The 20104-nt window shown below is 43.4% G+C and overlaps 1 protein-coding gene across 1 annotated transcript in view; it reads right to left on the bottom strand.

The window, feature by feature from the left end:
- PEX14 (peroxisomal biogenesis factor 14) overlaps positions 1 to 20104 on the bottom strand; it is a 77750-nt gene that overhangs the window by 55834 nt on the left and 1812 nt on the right. The window contains exon 2 of the mRNA XM_082777136.1: positions 15201 to 15248. Within this exon, the coding sequence (XP_082633262.1) occupies positions 15201 to 15248 (48 nt within the window). The remainder of the gene's footprint in view (positions 1 to 15200; positions 15249 to 20104) is intronic.

Genomic DNA, 20104 nt, shown 5'->3' with positions numbered 1-20104 from the left:
GGTGCTGCCTGCTTGGGATGGGAAAATTGGGAGCATTCAGCTCTGGCTTTATGCAGCTGATCAGATGCTGTAAAGTCACCTGAGCCAGGGAAAAAAATGACCAGAAGCATTCCCCTAGTCCATTGCAACATAAACGGAGGTGCCTCAAGTTAACGTTTGTTTGTTTTACTCTTACAACAGCCAAGGAGCACATACAGGCAGGACACAAGTCAAACTCTCAAAGCAATTTTCTTCTGTGGACTGTCTTCAATAATTTGAAGAAAATGGTGCTTTTCTTCTTTTGAGCTCGGGTCCCTTAGAATCAGCGTTCCAATTTCTGGTGTGACCCACCCAGCAGTGCACAGCAAGGCAGCTGGAAGGGTAGGATAAGAGCTGTGGTCTCCTAGCCTCATTATTTAGTCCCGGGCACTAAAACAAATGACACTTTCCTGCACAGACAAATCCTACATTCCCCAAACAGGGACTGCTGAGAACTCCACTGAGGATGAAACACCAGTCTTTAGCTTTCATCAGGTAAAGCTAATAGATCCATTTCAGGGAACATTTGCAGAGCTTGTCCCTTGAAAATGAAATTTGCTAAAGCACTGCTTCTCAAACCTTCTGCATGCTTGACTCCCTTCTGCACTCCTCTGTCCTGGTGGCTCATCCCACATTCCTCAGCTGAAACGGCAGCAAGTTCCTTCTGGAGAACGAGAGTTACTGGAATAAATGCTAACTCTTCAAACCAGGAGAAACAGAACTCCTGATAGCAATTAAAAGTAGAAAGCTGTTTACTGGCAAGTAACTTTGTGACTTCCTTTGAAGCCTTTTGCATCCCTTTGGGGGTCATAACCTAAGTTTGAGAAACACTGCTTTAAGGAACTTAACTATAAAGAGGAGCAGGTGATGACATAGCATTGTTCCCCACCCTACACCTACATAAGAGTTTAGAAGCAATTTCCCAGCAGGTCCTGGTGGCTTCAGCCCCTTTGCCTTCAAAAGCTCTGCCCTACAGTGATACAGACTCATGGGTGCTGAGATGATGCTTGAGATAAAGACCCGGTAGCATCATCGATAATACAACCAATGCAGCAGTCAGCATTAATTATTCCAAACCACTTACAGGGGCAAGGCCTGTGTCTCTTAAAACATCTGTCTCTCAATCTTCTGGTCTTTAATAAAACCACCCTCCCAGCCATAGGGTGTAACTGGAATTGTACGTACGCATGTGCATGCAAAAACAGAAATGCATAAGGAGAGATTCAGGTCCTCATTAAAAAATGGAATAAATAAGAATTCACCAAGGAATTCTGCCAGAGTCTGATTTCCAGATCTGGTTTTGCTGCATTCTTGCCCACAGCCTGCAGAGTTCTGGGTGCCTCCCTATCCTTCTCCAGCTGCACAGTCCTCTTCAAATTCAGACTTCTTGCACCTATAATTACTAGGTGCCCTGTGCCAGGCTCCTTTAATTAACCAACCCAACTCTTCCCCCTTTGGGATCAGACTAAGCTCTTTTTTATTAGTTCCATCATTTCAGTATCTAGGTTATCCGAAGTTATCTAAGCAGGAGAACTTCTACCACTCCGTGAGTGGGACTGAGGGGTGCAAATGACCTCCAAAGCACCTGTCCTCTTCCCTGCAGAAGAGACAGAGAAAGCAAGGCAATGAACCAAGGGGATACGGCACAAGGGGCTGCTGCAACACCTTTCAAACCTAATTACATCAGCAAAAATGAAACAGCTCAAAAACCTCAGGAAAATGCCTGGCATGAGGGGGACCCCGGTGGGCCAGTTAGATGCTGCGACAGCGCTGACTGCTTCAGCCTGCAGTCAAGAGGAGAGGCAAGAACAGCATTCCCTTACTTGTTGTTACACTGGAGCCAACCTCATTATTTTCAGGGCTCCAAGAAAGCGACGAGCATTCCTGGAGAGCTCTACTACTTCCCCAAGCCTCCCGCTCCCCCGCTGACACTGCTGTACCAGCAGATGGTATGGAGGCTGAATAACAGGTCCATGCAAAGCCCTGGAAGAACAGGATCCCCATTTTGCTCTTTGTACTCCAGACTCCATATTCCTGTCTCTCAGGAGAACGGGTAGATCAGAGCCCTGATACCATCCACAGTTCTTACCCTGTGTAATACCATGCCTTGTGAATTCTTGTAGGCAGTTTCTTTAGCATTTGGTGGGATTTTACCTCCAGCCAAGAAGTAAAAACTGAAGCTGCTACACCTAATTCATAGTCAAAGAGCAGCACACGTGCAAAAGAGTAATGACAAAATGTACACTGGCCTTCCCTGGACCACGGCATATTCTGTACATGTGTGCTCACACACAAGGAGGAGAGAATGGGAAGTGAAAAGCAAAAGAGCTAGCTAACGTCCTGGGATTTCACAGGACAGGCGGTCGCTCTAGTTGCACAGCTTGACTTCCCCTGAGAGTTTTCTCAAGGAGAAACCAGCCATCGATCCTGGGACACACAACTTCCAGGACCGTTCCTTATCTCAGAACAGCTTCTGCCACGAATTCCTGCATGCGCTTTAATGTTTAAATTATTAAATGCATTAATGTATTTACATTATTCAAGTCTTATGTGCATTTTTCTAAGATAATTTATGTATAAGAGTTTGAATGTCCATGACTGTTAATGTCTACAACCCTTCCTGTTCATTATTGATTCTGGAAGGAAAAAAAAAAAGGCAGTGTTTTAATGCCTTATTTTTAATGTATTAAGAGTCTGAATAAGTGCATTCTCTTTTTTCTTTTGTAATTTCATAATTTAAGTAGTGCATTTATTAAACTGACACAGTATGAATTGTGGTGAAGTCTGGCACAGGTCCATGCTGCCAACGCAGCCCAACCGACCATCACGCTACTCTGCAAATCAAGTACAAGCTCAGCTCCTCTTACGCCAGCTTTTACTCCCTACCTGAAATCAGAAGGGACACAGAGTACAAAGAACTCTTGCGAAAATATATTTTCTTTCCTATTCACTTTTTTTTTTTTCCATTTTAAGTCAGTGAAAGTTTTCATACTGTATTGCTGAACTGTTTTATTGCAAATCTGTTTTGTCAATGAGCTCTTACACACGCACCGCAGTTAAAAGACTGTATTCCTCCAGTACCTTTTAAGCCCAATTGCTCCAAAGCTCTTCAAAAATCCACACTAAACAATTTTGTTGTTTCTACACCATAACTGCGCACACCATAAAAACATTTTTTCCTACAATTAACAATCTGCCCATAGCTTTATGTCCACAGACAAATTACACGCAGGAATCAGGTCACCTTCGCTGACGAGCAGCAGACACGCCTGAAGCAGAGCACAACCACCACCCGGCAGTGGTTGGCCATCTTGCACGCCAGTTTGGGACAAGAATGCTATAATAGGCAACAGAAACTAAAAAAATAATCATCTAATGCACAACAGAGCTACCTCCGCTCACTCCACCCACACGTCAGTGGTGTTGCACGGACATGCACTTTACATATAAATTATGTGTAAATGCCTCAGATGTTTATAGCCCCAAATACTACTTCCAAAGTCCAGCTTTTATTGCCAGACAAACCCACTGCGAGCTGAGCCTACGCAGAGCAACAGTGACACCCGATGGCTTTGCAGCCTAACCTTCGGCCACGCGTTCCCTAGGAGAGGAACCCAGGGGCTCCGTCTCCTCTCTCCTGATACCCCAGCTCACATCACCTATCAGGCCAACTCATCAAGAAGCTCAACTGCCGAGAGATAAAACTTGCCGTACGTAGGCACTGTATGTAATTAGGAGTGTGTGCAGAAGTTTCACAGTACATTCTGCATAATTACAGCCTTGCCTGGCACAGTTGCCAGTGCGAGCATGAACACACACGCACACACATAATGTATGCACAATATTGTGCATATGGACTTGGGAAAAGAGAGAGAACAGCGAAAGTTGCTGGCTGTTGTTTTAAGAGCTGACTCTGCCATTTCTAAGGTTAAGTTTGTGTTTTTTTGCTACTCATTACCATTCTTTAACTGTTACAATTTATATCAGCATATAATGTTAAATAATTACAGGGAGCGGAGCTCACTCTAGCGAGGATATAAACGCGCTGTGGGATTCTACAGATTTAAACAAATAACACTCACAGCAGGGGGTGAGCAGATGAATTAGCATTAATATCCTGCCTGGGAGATCCCAGTGCTGTGCTATGGCTTAAATACAGATCTTTTCTGTAACAGTCAATATGACAGCTACCAGCAATACAGCCCGGCACATTCACTAGTCAATATAGCAGCTGCAGCGAAAAGAATGCCCTTGTAATAATCCATACGGCAGCCAGTTAAAATAAATAACTTCCCTTTAACAGTCTATATAGCAGCCAACTGCATTAAAACCTTCCCTTTTAAGGTCTATACAACAGGCAGCTAAATGGAAAAATTGGCATCCTTCTTGGCAGCTTCAGAGGGAAGGCAAGCATCGAATGGACTGGACTGAGCTCTCCCCTCCTCTCCTCTCCTGGGGGGCGAGGGGGGTCCCTGCCACGCCGTGCTGGCGAGGAGTCCTGCAGTGCTGCTAGCCCAGCTCGGCGCTGAGTCCTGGGAGATGATTTAAGTCCCAAAGCCAACACGCTGCTGTCTTTGGCAACCATTACATTCCTTTTAAGAAATAAAGACCAAACCTTCTTCTTTCCCGATCAGAATAAAGGATCGGGTACACAACAGCTGGCCAGGAGTAGCCAAATGTTCTCGGAGCAGTGGCAATGGGGCTTTGCCCAGCACTTCCACCCTCAGAGAGATGCCCCACCTCAGACTACGAGCAGAACCCAAACTTGAACCCTCCATTTTAAATCAGCCCCTGTTTTTTTTTTTTTTTTTTTTTTAAACTCTCTAACAAGAAGGAACAGGCTGAGGTGGGCTAGGAGCGTACCTCCCTTGGATGATACCCCAGCACTTCATTTTGCAATAGCAATTGCAAAAGATCATAATATAAATCATGGCAATAAACAGTTGCAAAGCATTCAAACCTGCAAACTGAACTGGAGGAAAATCTATGACCGCGATGAATTCTGTTGTAAGGCAGAATACAGTTTTTATATTTGTATAAAAACACCCAGTTTTTATAACTAGGGTCATATTCTGTTCTCGTGTATACAGACTTTGTACTTATGTAACTCCACTCTTCTGTGATGGAGTGGCTGTAGATTTTCACTGCGAGTTAACTGACTTCCAGAACGAACCTGCAGAATTTTGGCAAATTAAAACAACACTTCTTGGGGCAGATTAGAAAGTAAAACACCCAAAAAACGACCATAAAGCACTTAATATTAAGCTTACAGTTTACAAACTGTTGTACAAGCAGTGATAAATCACTAGAAAGTAAAATGTGTACATATTTTCACATTTTCCATACTGCTAACAGATTTTATTGATAGGGAATTCTGCCACTAAAATACTACACTTGCTGGTTTCCTATAAAAGAAAGGAGATGGCCGAAAATTTTGTTAGAAATTGAAATGATAAAGCAGGAATGGCATCTATTCTTTAAAACTCCACAAATGAAAAACATCTGTCTGCTTTCCTTTTGAGGAACCTGTCCCTTTGGGTATATATTAAAAAAACAAAAACATAAACCAGGGGCCGACAATCCCACCAGATGTTTGGCACCTGGAGCTTTTTCAAATAATTGATCAAGAAAATGAATATTTTTTTCAGGTAAAAGAAAAAAAAAAAGCTCTAAAATCTTTCACGCTGTCAATGCTCTAATTCATTTTATCTCAGACTTTAAGGGAAGACTGCAGCTACAAACACATTCCAGCTTATAGCCTCCCAAATTAAAAATAAATACACACCACCCCTACTCCAGAAGTCAGGGTTTGAAGCTTTGACCATATTTTGCAAAATGACAGTTATTAAAAACAACAAACATGCATCGCAGTGAGTCATCTGGTTTCCAACTTCTGAGTCAAAAGGGGCTGATTCCACACAAACTGAAACCTGGCTCTCCGACTACTTGCATGTTTAACGATTTGTATCTCTGCACCACAGCTTCAGAACAGGATGTGGAAGAAAAGAATGAAAAGGAGATGGGAGAAAGGGGAGGGGAGGGGAAGAGAAGAAACACTTCTTTACTGGTCCCAGTGTCATTGCAAATAAAGACCACGTCAAGATTTAAACCATAATAATGGAAAGGCTATAAAGGTCCCTGCTATAATGTTTCCTCTGATATTCCCTTTCATAAATGCTCTCTTTATGTTGCATGCTTTGCAATAATACATGTAATGTTTGTGAACTAGCCCCGCTGGGGAAGCTGTATCATATGAAGCTTCACAGAACACAACATTAGAAGGCAGACAATTCATTTCCCAGTCCCCCAGCCTTTGTCAGCTCCACCTATCTTCTTGAAACGAATGCAGCCAACGTGAGGAGACAAGTCATCTAAAGCAACCTCCAGATCTGTTTCGCTGGAAACGGATCTGTATGTTCTCACTCCTGGACACGCAGTACGGAGCTACCTCTGCTCCCAACGCAACACCTCCCTGGGCTGGGCTAAAAGCCTCTTCCCAGGCCCAACATGTAGGAGCAGGAACCCTGAACTCGTTCACAGCTATGCCAATCGGATCGATAGCATCCTGAGCTTCCTCTTGGCAGAGACCGCGAGGAACATCAGTGCCAAGAGTATCTGAGGCACAGATCCCTGCCAGCACCAGTGCTGTGAGCCTCCCGACAGCACTGCTTAAACACATGCACCAGGGCAGTGGCTGCAACACCTCTTTCAGCGTGTGTGTGCATAGCAAGAAGGGCCAGCAGCAGGCTGAGACCTCTACAGGCCCAGCAGAAGCACAGGGAAGACCTCTGTAAGAATTTTGGGTCAGAACAGAATCCAATGTGGCTTTAACAGCAAATTCCCAAGTGACCTGAAACAACCACTCTGAAACACACCGGTGCCTGGGGCACTGACCACTGGAGTGAGACCCAAATTCATCTTTCTGAGCCTGTGGCAACCTGATGTTGAGAAAGGGATTGTCAAAAATACAGCGTCAAGGGGGAGGGGGGGGACTCATCTCAGTCTTGACTGTAATTCTCAATCACCGCACAGAAAGTATTTATATCCTGTTGGCAGCGTGTGTAACCAATGCGACTCTTCGTGTCAGAGCTGTCAATTACAGCCCTGACTTATGAGGAAAGATTAAATGAGCTAAATATGTAGAGCTTGGCTAAGAGACCGGGATGGGGGTGGGGAGAGGAGAAATGATGTGATAACTGTCTGCAAACATCTGAAGGGTGCAGATGCTTAAGGAGGAAAGGAATCACTTGGGGTGGCACACAAACAGGAGAAGCAAGCTGGAGGGGAGACACAGGAAACTCTCGCTGCATGGCAGGGATGCTCCGTCCCAGGAAGGAGTGCTGAGCTGCAGAACTGCATCCCAAGGAACAGCTGACAGCAGAGGACAATCCTGCTCTGACCAAGAGATAGAACACAATGTAAAAAAGCAGGGCACACTGTGAGCGTGGCTGGTGATACGAAGTTATCCCTCGTGCTTCTTTCCAGCTGTAAAATCCCCTTACTAAAGAGCTATGCATACTGTCATTGCTACTTTTCCAGAAATGCATTTGTCAAATGCATTGTCAAAAGCCATGGTGTGTTACGGGATCACAACTGGGCAGAAGACACGGTCTGTACAATCACGACAGGGCAAAGAGCTATGTACACACACTCACAAAACAAACAAAACCCCAAATGATTAAGATGTTTGGAAGGATTTGCAATTGAAGTGACCTCCAGAGAAACACAAGAAAATTGAGCAACAGGGAAAGTCTTCTCCAACGAGCTGCTTAGGAACTCCCAATCTATGAACTACACTGACTCTCAACTTTCTAGTTTTACAAACCTCACTTCTGAAGGTGTTGGCATCAGAAGTATCTGAAGGATGTATTCCTGCTCATCAAAGCTAGGGAAAGTTCTTTCAAGTTCCTGAATAATTCATTCTGCCTTTTGTGTCTCAGCTTCCATACTTTAACGTGATGAAGATGCAATGTATCCTGTGCTCTGAGGCACTACAAAGACGCTGTAGCTATTGCAATTTTTTCTTACAGCGTGTTCTCCCAGGTAAAAGTAAGAGAATGCCAAGAAATTAAGAAAGTTATTACATGTAAGCAGTTATAATCTCATGAAAGTCGCTAGCAGTGACAAGACTAACTCTTTGATTGCAGTAACAACAACCCAGACAGCAGCTGGATAAGGGCAAGAGGAGTCCAACTGCTCAGTGGTATTAGAGGAGAGGAATTAAGAATCTCTGGCAACACTCTCCAGGTTAGGAATTTAATAACATGGAGTCAAGAGGCACTCTAAAGAACGAGTCTCCTACATAAAGTTATTTCAAGAAGCTAAAAAGGCAGACACTCCTGTGAAGTTCTTAAGCTGGTCCCTCCTCTCCCTAAGCGGAGAGAACTGTGGGCAATTGCTGCCCTCTACAAGTTGTTTTGCACATAGCATATTTTCCACGCACACGGAGCTGAAGTGATACTATTATCTCACCTTGATCCCGTAACCCATCATTACCAAAGCACACACACTGCAGGCGCCTCCTTGCTGTGTGCCGCCACCTGTTTGAAATTAAAAGGCACCCTTCCCAACAGCTGGGGTGCACACAACAAAGTGCTCCCAATCCTTCTGAGCAGGCAAAGAGCTGGGCTGCCAACGAACACAGAGCAACCAGCTGGCAGCAAAGCAGACCCTGATCTATAAAAAGTTCCTTGTAGGTGTAGCGTGTTTATGCCTCCAAAACATCCTGTGAGCATAAACAGAGAAATGAAATTCATTTTTCTCAAAGGTAAATAGCAAGCAATGTTAAATATTTTCTAAGTGGGTGCCAACATTTTTTTTTTCCAACGTCACAAATCACCAGAGCTCCCGTTCTGCCTTCAGTGAGAGCTGGGATCTCCGGAAGCCAAACCATATCTAACGTTAAAGGGATTGCAACTGAACTTCCAGTACATTAATTTCCTTGCATGTTTTGTAATGAGCAACTTTGCCTGTAAGGAACAGCTTTGCCAGAGTATCATGACTATTTCAAAAACATCTTAAAAGTCTTCTGAGCAGTAGTAGTGGTTTATTTGAAAAGTGAGAATTGCTTTCAGAAATTTTTTCTGCATGAGTACATAGAACAACGCTGTTGGTAACCAAAAATGAGTGTACCTACCTAGATGTTATGATACTTTCACCCACTGGCTCTAAGTTGTTGTTTAACCTGTAAGCTCTCAGGGACATCCAAAGCCATTATTACATTTTGTACAGGCTGATAGGGCCTTAACCTGCTTTGGCCTGTAACTACTGCAAGTTTCTAGCTTTCATTCATTAGCATATAATGCTACAGCAGCAATTATATCCCAAACGATTATATTCCAACCTCTTTTAAAATTGGGATTTAAAGGAATTCCAAGGAAACTTTCCCACTGACGTCAGACCGGCAATTTAACTCAATGTGGCAGTGCTCCTTTAACTATGCACTGTAGGTAAATTTACCTCGGCGTGTTTTGCACATATAATGTATTTCTCTAAATCAACAGAGCAAAAGAGAAGTACATTTTGCATGAACAACAAAAGAAGTCAGTGAATACTCGGTAGTGAGACCCAAAAAAAGGGGAAAAAGGGAAGAAAACAAAAACTTCCAAGCTATGAAAACGTCACATACACCAGAGGTGAGCTTCATCAGTATCAGAATTTGCTTTGCAGCAAACCAAGGCATATTGTGTAGGGCAGTCACACACCTCTGGCTCCCTGCTCCTGGCCCTGTAAAACTGAAATCCCCACAGCAATTGCCTTCCACAGCCTGATGGAATTATTGTCCAGCACTGGAAATCCACAGCAACACGTTCAGGAACTCCCAAACAAACGGAAGCATTATCACACCATTAGGGTTACTGCCTGCACAGGAGGTCACAGAGCTGATAGTCTCTCTCCCTCTCCTGCTGACAGTGGTAAATTATCCTGACTAATGTTTCGCTGGGGGCTATAAGTTAGTTGCCTACTGACTCTGGCTGTCTGGAAATCCCCTCTGGATAGATTTACTTTTAGAGAATTATTCAGTGTAGGCCACCACTCTGAACAAACCCATCGTGGCAGAGAGAAAATTTGTACAGTAAACAGGTATAAATCTTGTGTTAAACAATAAAGGGTGGGAAAATGGAAAGCAGAAGTGTGATAAGGATTGTCCCTCCAGAACACTCCTGTCCCTCAGATCATCTCTGAAAACAAAAATCCTTCTGAAAAAATAATACTTTTTCTACAAACCTAGACCAAGATCTGTAAACTTCAAAATAAAGTATAAGGACTACATGGTATCCCTACTGGAGGAGTGTGTTTCAGAAATCCAGGTATAAGTTCTGCAGTGAAAATACTTTTAAATTTCAACAAAGTTTGGACAGAAGAAAATCTTTTTTTAAAATAATTAATTCTTGACTTGTTTTCTGTGGGGTTTGATTGGCAGAAAGATAGTATCTATTGCTTTGTAAGAAGGAGAGCAATATGAATTTGCAATGTGCCCAATGATTTGTTCATCAGAAATGGATTCTGAATCCCCTTATTAGCCCCAATGAGCTCTCTCATACCTTATGGCACAATTCTGTAACCTTTCCTCATTCCCACTCATCATCTCGTAGTGTTAGGCTCCTGCAACTTCTGCTTACAACAGTCAGAGCTAAAAGTAATCAGACTTAAAATCTCAATTGTAAAGCTCCTTCCTCAGAACTTGAAATGAAATTCTCTTTAACCACCGTCTACTGAAAAGGAAGCTTAGCAGAACAAATAAAGCTTAAAAGGAGGCGATGAAACAGAGGAACTGACCATTCTGCTGTCATGCACCAAATCCAGGCAGCTGGGAGAGGTAAGTACATGAGGAAAGTTCATCTCTGTCCAGTTTCAATGTCAAAAGTTTTGTCCACCACAAACACACATCATATTTTTTACTGGTTTACTTCCAAGGAAACAGAAACGGAACACAGAAACTGCAGAGGAACTAAATATGCCCGTAACCAAGCCACAGCATCACGGCTTCAATTTGGGATCACAGCTGATGGGTCAGGAAACCAGATACAAATACCAAAAGTGTTCAGTATGGGCAAGAGGCTACATTAACTATCGCGAAGCTGTGCCTACATATAAGCTATGGCTATAGCAATATCAAGTCCCCTTTCTGCTCTTCATCTTTCCCCATTATTCCTTGACCACCAGAAAAGGAGTCAAAAAGAAAAAGGGTGAACTAAAGAAGCAGCTGAGTGAAGTATGCCGCAATCACTTAAAAAAAGCATACAGATGCAAGCCTAGAGTCTCTTCCAAAGACATGCAAGGGAAGAGAAAATAGCAATGACCTCACTTGCCAGGCCAAAAGCCCAGGTCTCTGGGCTCCACAGCTTTATTCACACTTACGCCACCAACTTGCCAAGTGAACCTGGCTGAACAGTTAACCAGAACATCTCAAACAGCTTTTCTAAAAATCTGAAACAACACAGACGCATTCCCTAAACATGATAACGAAGGGCTATAGTATATAGCCTGTGATGTCTGCACAAAAGAGGCTATTAAAAGTATTTTGGCCATTACCATGAGCCTTAAAAATTTGAAAATCTGCTTAACAAAGGGTTGGAAAGAGCCATGAGGGCTCCAGCACATACCAACAAATTCTACACTAATTGCTGTAGAGACAGCAGTAATTCTTGTTACCTTGTACCTTCTGCCTGCCTGTAAAAAAGGGAATAAAACATCCACATTTCAGTGCTGACTGCTATCATCTGCAATAAGAAACAGAAAGAAACAGCACATGCTAAAAATAAAAGTTAAATAATTCTACAAAAGAGAATACCCCGCTCTTTACAACATGATCCAGGGATTTTGTGACTCAGTAAGAAAGCAACAGAGTGATTTACATTTGCAACCAGTATTTTTATATTTACTAGTACTTCTTCCAGCAGCAGCAGGGGAAGGAGTATGTTTTGTGGCAGAAAAAAAAAAAAATAGCAGCATGTGGGAAGACCTCACTTATGGGCTCTGTTCCCTTAGGTTTTTCTCACAGCCCAGGCTCGTGTGAGGGGCTTTCAGATGCACTGCCTTCCTAGCTGTAATTTAGGCTGCAGTAGATTGGGCAAAAACCAAAGGCCAACAGCAAACATATTCAGGCTATTGAAAGCACCTCAAAAGCAGCACAGTAGGTCTAACAAGCTACAAGACCTTGCTAGGGAGAGTCAAAACAAGCTAAAAAGAAGCAGAAAAGACTAAGTAATCACTCTAAAGAGAAGAGAGAGAAATGAGATGAAAGAAACAAAGATTGGAGAAGAAAAGGCGATTTCCTAATGTTTTAACCTCGCAGAAAGGGGCTTTGTCCCTTATCGTTACATCTTTTACACATCCCAGGACTTTGCTGTGAGTAGCAGCAAAAAGACAAACCTATTCCAACGCCACAAGTGCTCAGAGGATTATCGGAGGTGGCCGCACATACAAAAGCTGGGGAGAGCAGAAAGGGATGCGGCACCGCTCACTGATAAGCTGCACTCAAGGAGAAGCTGATCCTGCACTGACGATGACAAACGTGGCTGTAAACAGCAGCGGAGCGAGATGCTGACACTCTGCTAACACAAGGTTACACTTCCCACTACGGAGCTACACGGCAAATTTTAATGGGCCAAGACCGACAGCTAGGGAAATGAGTGTCCGCTCTCGGCTGCAAAAATTATAGCTGCTCCCATCCCCCTCCAACCCATTCTCCACTGTCAGTGCTGTAACACAATGACCTCTCATTAGGGAGTATTTTTCAGTTGGGACAGTTTATTGTAAGGACACCGGATAACTCAAGGGATTAATGGCATGGCTGCGGAGCCCCTTATCTCCATTGTGGTGGTTTGGAACAGCGCACACCACGAGGGAGCTGCGAGGAGAGCTGTTAGGAGTGTGACAGGAATCTGTAGGGCCCTATTCTGGAGGCCTCAGTAAGGCCAGAAACCGCAGCGAGGTACGGTCTGAGGACACAAAACGCAGGACACTGAGGACGTGTTGGATCGCACCTGGTTACGTGATCTTGGAGAACATCGAAGTCTTCCTGCAAACAGCCAGAAGTCATCGCTTCTCCTGGATTCCCCCTGCGAGCTGTATGCTTTGGGGGCACAGCACCCAGAAGAGTGTGATCAAGCACAGAGCAGAAGGGACTCAGCACCGTGCAGGATACAGTACCCATTACAATCACAGATGCGATACAAAATCAGCTCAACCCTATCATGACATGCGTTGACACAGCGTAAGATGCTTTAATTTCCTTGCTTTCTCACTCTTGGGTATAGCACCACCGATTTGTTCAACGCACATTCCAACCCTACAAAGCCCCAAGTACCATCAGCCACCAATTAAGTCAAAAAAGGCAAGAGGGTACAGATCTGAATGTGGTCCTGAGACACTTTTCCCCCTCCTCCAGACCCTGTAAGGCTCTGAAACCTTATATTCCTCCTCAGCTGCTTACCACCAGATCTGAAGTCAGCGACGACCTGCCTGAGCGCATGACCCTTCCACATGGAGCCACTTGCTGGACTTGTGCCACAGTTTGTTCTGGCGTTTCCGTAAACATTTTTTATGACATGGCTCCATGTGCCTACAAGTCCCCTTCGTGGGCCCAGATCTGCTGCCTGCGTTAGAAGGCGGCGTGCATGATCCTGGCTACAGAGAAGCCACAGGAGCGTGGTGGGAGCTCGGTCATCTGGCTCGCAGAACCGAACGGCTCCTTTAATAAGGCTTCTCCAGATACTCAGCTGGAAACAATAATGGCTCCTAAGCAAACGTGACAGAGGCGCTTAATATAAAAGACAAATAATGAAAAAATAAGGAGAAAGGCTCCACCTTTCAAAGGGCCCTAATTAGTTCACATGCAAGACTCACCATCATGAGAGGAAAGTTTACTTTGGAGTTCTTTACATTTATAAATATTTGTACATGTCTACAAATATATATCTGCACAGAAAGATACACAGCTGCTATGTGCTTCCTCTGAGCAATTCTTCAGTTGCACATACAGTAAGAAATTAATTAAATCCAAGGTAATGCTGGAATCTGCCTTGAGAAGGAGAACGCACAGTTTACCAACACAGGCTGTGATGATCTGCTGCCAGCTACGAGCCTCCTAAATGGGAGCACCAAAACCACCAAATCCATCACAAAGCTGGTGTGCTACCCTTGTCAGTAACAGCTTCAGGTAAATTCACACGTAGACGTCTATGCAATTAAGAGATCACACGGTGTTACTAGGCTACTAGGATTTTCACTGCAGAGCTTAACAGAATTCATGAACAGCCCTCTCATTAAATGCTTTTTACTGACCCTTCCCAGTTCATAGTCTTTACTCACATCTCCCTCCCTTAAAAATCATCTCCTGGGTTATCCAGATAAGAGTTACAAGGTAAAAATATGTTGATGTAACTGGTGCCATGCCATTATGGAAAGTACTCGAGTCTTCTCACTGCAAACAGCTTGTATTCACCATCGCCACAAACTGAAATCCAGAGAACGAGGGGACGATATGTTTAGCACAATAAGAAGGGCTAACATTTTTGGCAACGTTTTGACTGAGTTATAGAGAGCTGAAGAAGAAGGAAAAAAAGAAAAAAGAAGGTTGTAAAATAAATTAATGCAGCTCAGGAGACTGGTGGCTTGCTTCCCAGGCTGCGTCACCATAAAAAAAAAAAAAGTTCTCTTAGTTATCCTCATATAAAAAAAATCCCAGAGCCCTTTCCAGAACAGTTCTAGAGTCAAAACATTGGATCACATGCACTGCCAGCTGCAAGACACTTCTAAGCTAACTCTGAGTGCGTCTGAAAATAAAGACAACTTGAGTGAGGTCTCTGAGCAGCAGAAGTTATTTTATTAGACAACAGCCCTAGGAATCTCTGTTCAAATTATGCTGCACTGGTCCTTCTTCAGATTCTTTAACAAATAAGCGCTAATCGAGAGCATGCACTGCACACATTTAGGACAGATGGTCCCTGCTCAAGGACAATTCAGAGCCTGGGTGCCCCATGTGTGACCCACTGGAAAGGCAGGAGCTACAGGTCAGAGGCCAGCAGCACGGTGACATCAGGCAGCTTACACCTCGTTCACAAAACCAACTCCTCAGAAACGTAAGGCAATGCATGCAAAATGATGCAGCAAGTACAACAAGTCATGTATATAATATTATTAGCAAGAAATTATTTACTGCTTCTAGAAGAACTCACCAGTGGCTCCCGAGATGCTGCAGTTTCAGTCGCAGGGCAGGAGCCAGTCTGTAAAACAAAAAGAAGAGTGAGGTTACATTGCCACCTGATGGACACGAGTAGAAATGCTCGTCTGTAAAGGCTACACATTTGGGTAGACACTTGTTTCCACTATCAGCAGCAGTTTTGTGATGCACTGAAGACAAAAATCCCTGGATCACAGAGATAATTAGTCCCAACAGTCCCCATTTACACCAACAGAACTCAGAGAATGGGCAGGACTTGCTCTAGGGAGCCAGCAGCTAAGAGCCAAATGCCACTGATAGATGTCACGACAGAAACGTTCACCTTAACTCAACCTCTGTAGTGGTGCAGTGAACGAGCACAGCATTAAACTTGCTCTCCCTCTGCTAAACCCTTGGTTGCAACACTTGTCACACTGCAGGGCACAGACAGGACGGTTTCATCACACATGAAATGAGGATAATAACTTCTTTGTCTCTAGGAAACCTGATGAGCACCTGGTGGCAGCAAAGAACTTTGAGATACTAAAAGGAAGATACTAAAAAAGCAGCAGCCCGAAGTATTGCTGTTAGAGTGGATGCAAAGGCACCTTGCTCTAATTCCAGGGTTCTTTTTCTCCTCTGCAGAGGGACTAAACCTAACCTGACGCTGAGCATCTCCCATTTCCATGATCCAGTAATGCACCCTTCGTTTTCTGCACTATTCCTGCTTTCAAAGCAATCACGATTTAACTACAGCCCCCTGCACCTCAGCAACACCAGCGCCATCCTTGTTCCCCACACAGAGGTGAAAGACATAGCTTTAGGACAAATGCTGAACACTTCCCCTTGCACACTAGGAAGGAGTGAGACACAGTAGGAAAGTGAAACAAGCTGATTTAGGCAGGACAGCAAGTCAAAGGTGGGCCTAGACTTAAAATTCAGGAGCTTCCACTCTCCTGCTGTAATTTTTTAGCCAAGTCCCATGTTTTGTGAAATTTTTCCCTGGGCTTGTCTGTAGTGCTGAAAAAAAGCAAAGTTTGATTCCTGTATACCTGAAATACATTGGCTCTCCCAAAGTTTTATCATAAACTAAACTTAACCTTGGTCAACCACCTACTTTCCAATGGGATTCACATGATGTTAAGATGGTCTAACCTATACTGCCTTCACTGTGTTTTTATCTTAGTAGAGCTGACACATACAGGTTACCTCAATTGTAAAAAAAATGCAGTTTTACTGGTAAAGAAGCCATGTTTTAGGCTCACTTACAGAAAAGAGATCCTATTCATGGAGTACAGTGAAAGCTAAAACTTTTGAGCGATACCATAGAAGTCCTTAAATGACTTTCTGTCCTCCAATTGCATTCATCACTTTTATGCAATACACCACACCTCCAAAGCAACTCAAGATTTTTTTTCCCATCTACAAAATACTCAAAAAATACAGAAAGAAGTACACATTGCCACAAGAGGGTGCCAGTAACCCAAACATACTGCAGCTCAGCTGCTTCCAGATACATATGCATCATTCCCAGGGCCCAGCTAGATGTCACAGCCAGGCAGTGATTTTCTCAAGAGGCCCTTATCTTCGTTTTTGTGAGCCCACTGAATATCTCCTAAAATTTCAGTCACTATCAATTCATTTAATATAACCACTGCAAATACCAGCTTATCAGCTTCAATGCCATGCTAGAAGTCCCACTGCCTGCTGTAGGGGAGGCAACACTGTGTGATAGCAAGAAAAGGGCACCTCTCTCTTCAGGCTTGTCACTGGCTTCCTATTTTTATATACACAGTGCATCTGCTTTCAAATCTTTTATAGCTGGATGAAAAAAAAAAAAAAAAGAATAGTCTCAAGCTTGCTCCACTGCTCCAAAAATGTGGAAAACATATGAGAATCAAAACAAGAATATGGCTTGCAGGGTTTATTAGTAAGTTAGTTGAGCCTCTCTAGGTTGTGGATAAACTTCTTTGGTACACATGCCCTACTTTGTTTCTTTAGTCATGTCCCAGGACTAACACAGGTATCTTCCTATGGTGAATACTCCTGATTAATAGGACACTGAAGTTAAGGAAGAGATTCTCATCAAATTCAGTTAGTACAGGGTCAGAGCTGCTGAGACAAGGCAGCCAAAGCGTAACACAGATAAAATTCCTGTTAAATACTTCAAAAAAGTACCAAGAGCTGATAACTACTATTTCCATGGAATTGTTCCATCAAGATACTCGTGTTAAGTGTTGAGCTTTCTACGAATGTGCATATTTTGCTATCTGCAGCATGTTTCAAGGAAAATTTGAAGCATTTTAACTATTTAAGCTGGCTTTGCAAAGAATTGTGAGGAGCAAACAGCGAGGTCGCAAAGCCACAAAGAAAGAAACCATCTCCCTGCACTGCCCACCACAGAATTCACATCCTCAGAAAGTTCCCAGAGCCTCCAATGCTTGTATGCTCTGCCCTAAGGAGCTGCCGTAGTGTTTATGGACTGTCGGACACAATATTTAGCCAACCTGGGACACTGCCCAAAGAAAAGCATCTGGCATGAAGGCAGGTTACTGTGAGAAAATGTGTATTAAGTGGATGGGTAAGAGGCTTGATGCTGAATACGCATACTCAGAAATTCTGATGCGTGTGTGAGCAGCCCGTTGACATATTTGATTAGTCGGATAACTTATGGTCCAACACTTTAAATGGGATCTGCATTTTCCTTCCAGCAAGACTTCCAAGCACAGCACATACTGTAACAGTGAAGGAAGCTTCGTGTAAGGCAGGAGTCAGCAGCCCTCTGGAACATGGTGGCTCTGACACAAGTCAGGGAAGAATCCATCCATTCCACGTACAAGCTGGTCATTAGCCTGTATTTAACGAAACAATGGATATCCAGTCCAGAGACCTAATATCCTATATCATAAACTATCCTTTAAGATAAACACAGCAGAGAATCCTGAGGCTAAACACTTGAGCAAGAGGGAAGGAAAAAAATCCCTATATATTGGCTAACAGTGCAACCAGAGAAGTCTCTGGAGCAAGAAATCAGGCATCTTTCAACACCTTTGTTTATAATCTTTAATTATCTCTTTACATGAAGGCAAAATGCAGCTAGATGGCAGACTCAGCCCAAGGCTGCCATAATGAAGCTTTGGAAAGAAAACAATTAATATTTGGGCCTTTGTATTCCTCTTGCTTCCCCACTAACTGACAAGTCAGAGCATCACCAAGCATAGAAGGTGTTCGAGCACCAACGCATTCTGTTCACGTTGTCACCTCTCCATTCTCAGTCTCTCACATGACATTTACATGCAGTCTGGCTACAGCAAAGAGAGCCTTGCAATGTTATGAAACAAACAGAACAATTCCATGCACAGAATCCACTCTTTCCTGCCTCAACGGCTGCACAACCGTTTTGGTACCAAGTCCAGCTCAGCCACTGACTGTACCAACTTGAGGCCTTTTATGACTCACAGCAACTCGCCACACACCGACTTCCAGGCTACAGGATTCCTCCTTCTGCACATAATTACATGGACAATTAAGTACCATTTTGTGTCCCAAACTAAACAGCTTTGAAAATTTAGACATGGTTATCTAAACCAAGTGCTAAATAACGTTAAAAAAATAATAATAATAACTTTCTCTAACACTGGGATTCAAAGTTACATGCAACACCGAGGAACTGGGTTGCTGGCTGGCTGGGCCAACAAAACTCTCCAAATATCCCGTCAAGGTACTCAGCACCAAAGAAATGCACCAAAGAAATACTGATAGCCAAGAAAAATCAGTAACTGGTTACTCTATTCACAGGCCATACTCTTCTCTTGCTCTTCCCTTACTTTTATTATTAGGAAGAGTCATAGGGAGATGGGCTTTTTTTTTTTTTTAGCAAAGACATTGTTAAAAGACCTAAGGAACGTGATTTTTAACCAATTAATGAATCTTTACATCTCTGGTAGAAATGTTTATTGCCTTTAGAATACAGAACCACAGAATCATAGAATATCCTGAGTTGGAAGGGACCCACAAGGATCATTGATTCCAACTCCTGGCACCACACAGGTCTACCCAAAATCTGACTAAGTGCACAGTCCAAACGCTTCTTAAACTCCAACAGGCTTGGTGCAGTGACTGCTTCCCTGGGTGCGACAACCCTCTCAGTGAAGAATCTCTTCCTGATGTCTAGCCTAAACCTCCAATTTCATTTAGCTCCAACACCACCCCCCACAATGCTTGAGGCAATATATTAATTCATGAGAATGAGAAAATGAAACTAAGTAAAACAGACAGCAAGCCAAAAGATATCTGACACTCCCTTTGCAGCACCTTAACTAGCTAGATTTGTAACAGAAAATGACAGGAGCCAAACATAAACACATTGAGCAAATCACTGCTACTACTCATAGCCTTATGTTGAACGCTTGATAATAAATAAACAAGTATCTTCAGTGGTGGAAAGTAAATATTTCCTTTAAGTTCTTTAAACATCTAGCGTGCAATAAGGACAACTTTTTGCATACCAGTGTCAAGACTGCAGTGGCCGCTCAACAGTAGCGGCATTTACATTCTGGTAGGCTAATAAAAGACACTGTCATTATTCTGTTTTATTCCAAAATTGTGCCCTTAGGAATTCATCTCCCGGGCAATATACCCTTTAATCATAGATTACACCCCTTTTTTTTTCCAGCCAAACTTGGAAGATGCTTTCAAATTCTACCCAAGTCGACAGAACTTGAGAGTACTGAACAGTTCTCACCACAAATCTGGAGCAGCCTTGGTGAGCCGTGTCTCACACGAGCACACACCGTGGGGAAGGAGGAATTCAATAGAGAATCAGGGCTGCTCCTGGCATGTGGGAAGGGGTGCTGAGAGGCATGGCCACCCTTTAGCCAAACCTGGCTGTTTCCTCCCACACCTGAAGCAAGGCAAATC

The sequence above is a fragment of the Aythya marila genome, assembly GCF_965140915.1.
Source record: "Aythya marila genome assembly, chromosome: 21".
NCBI classification, from domain to species: Eukaryota; Metazoa; Chordata; class Aves; order Anseriformes; family Anatidae; genus Aythya; species Aythya marila.
The sequence above is the reverse complement of the archived record's forward strand: the minus strand, read 5'-3'. Positions and strand labels throughout refer to the sequence as shown.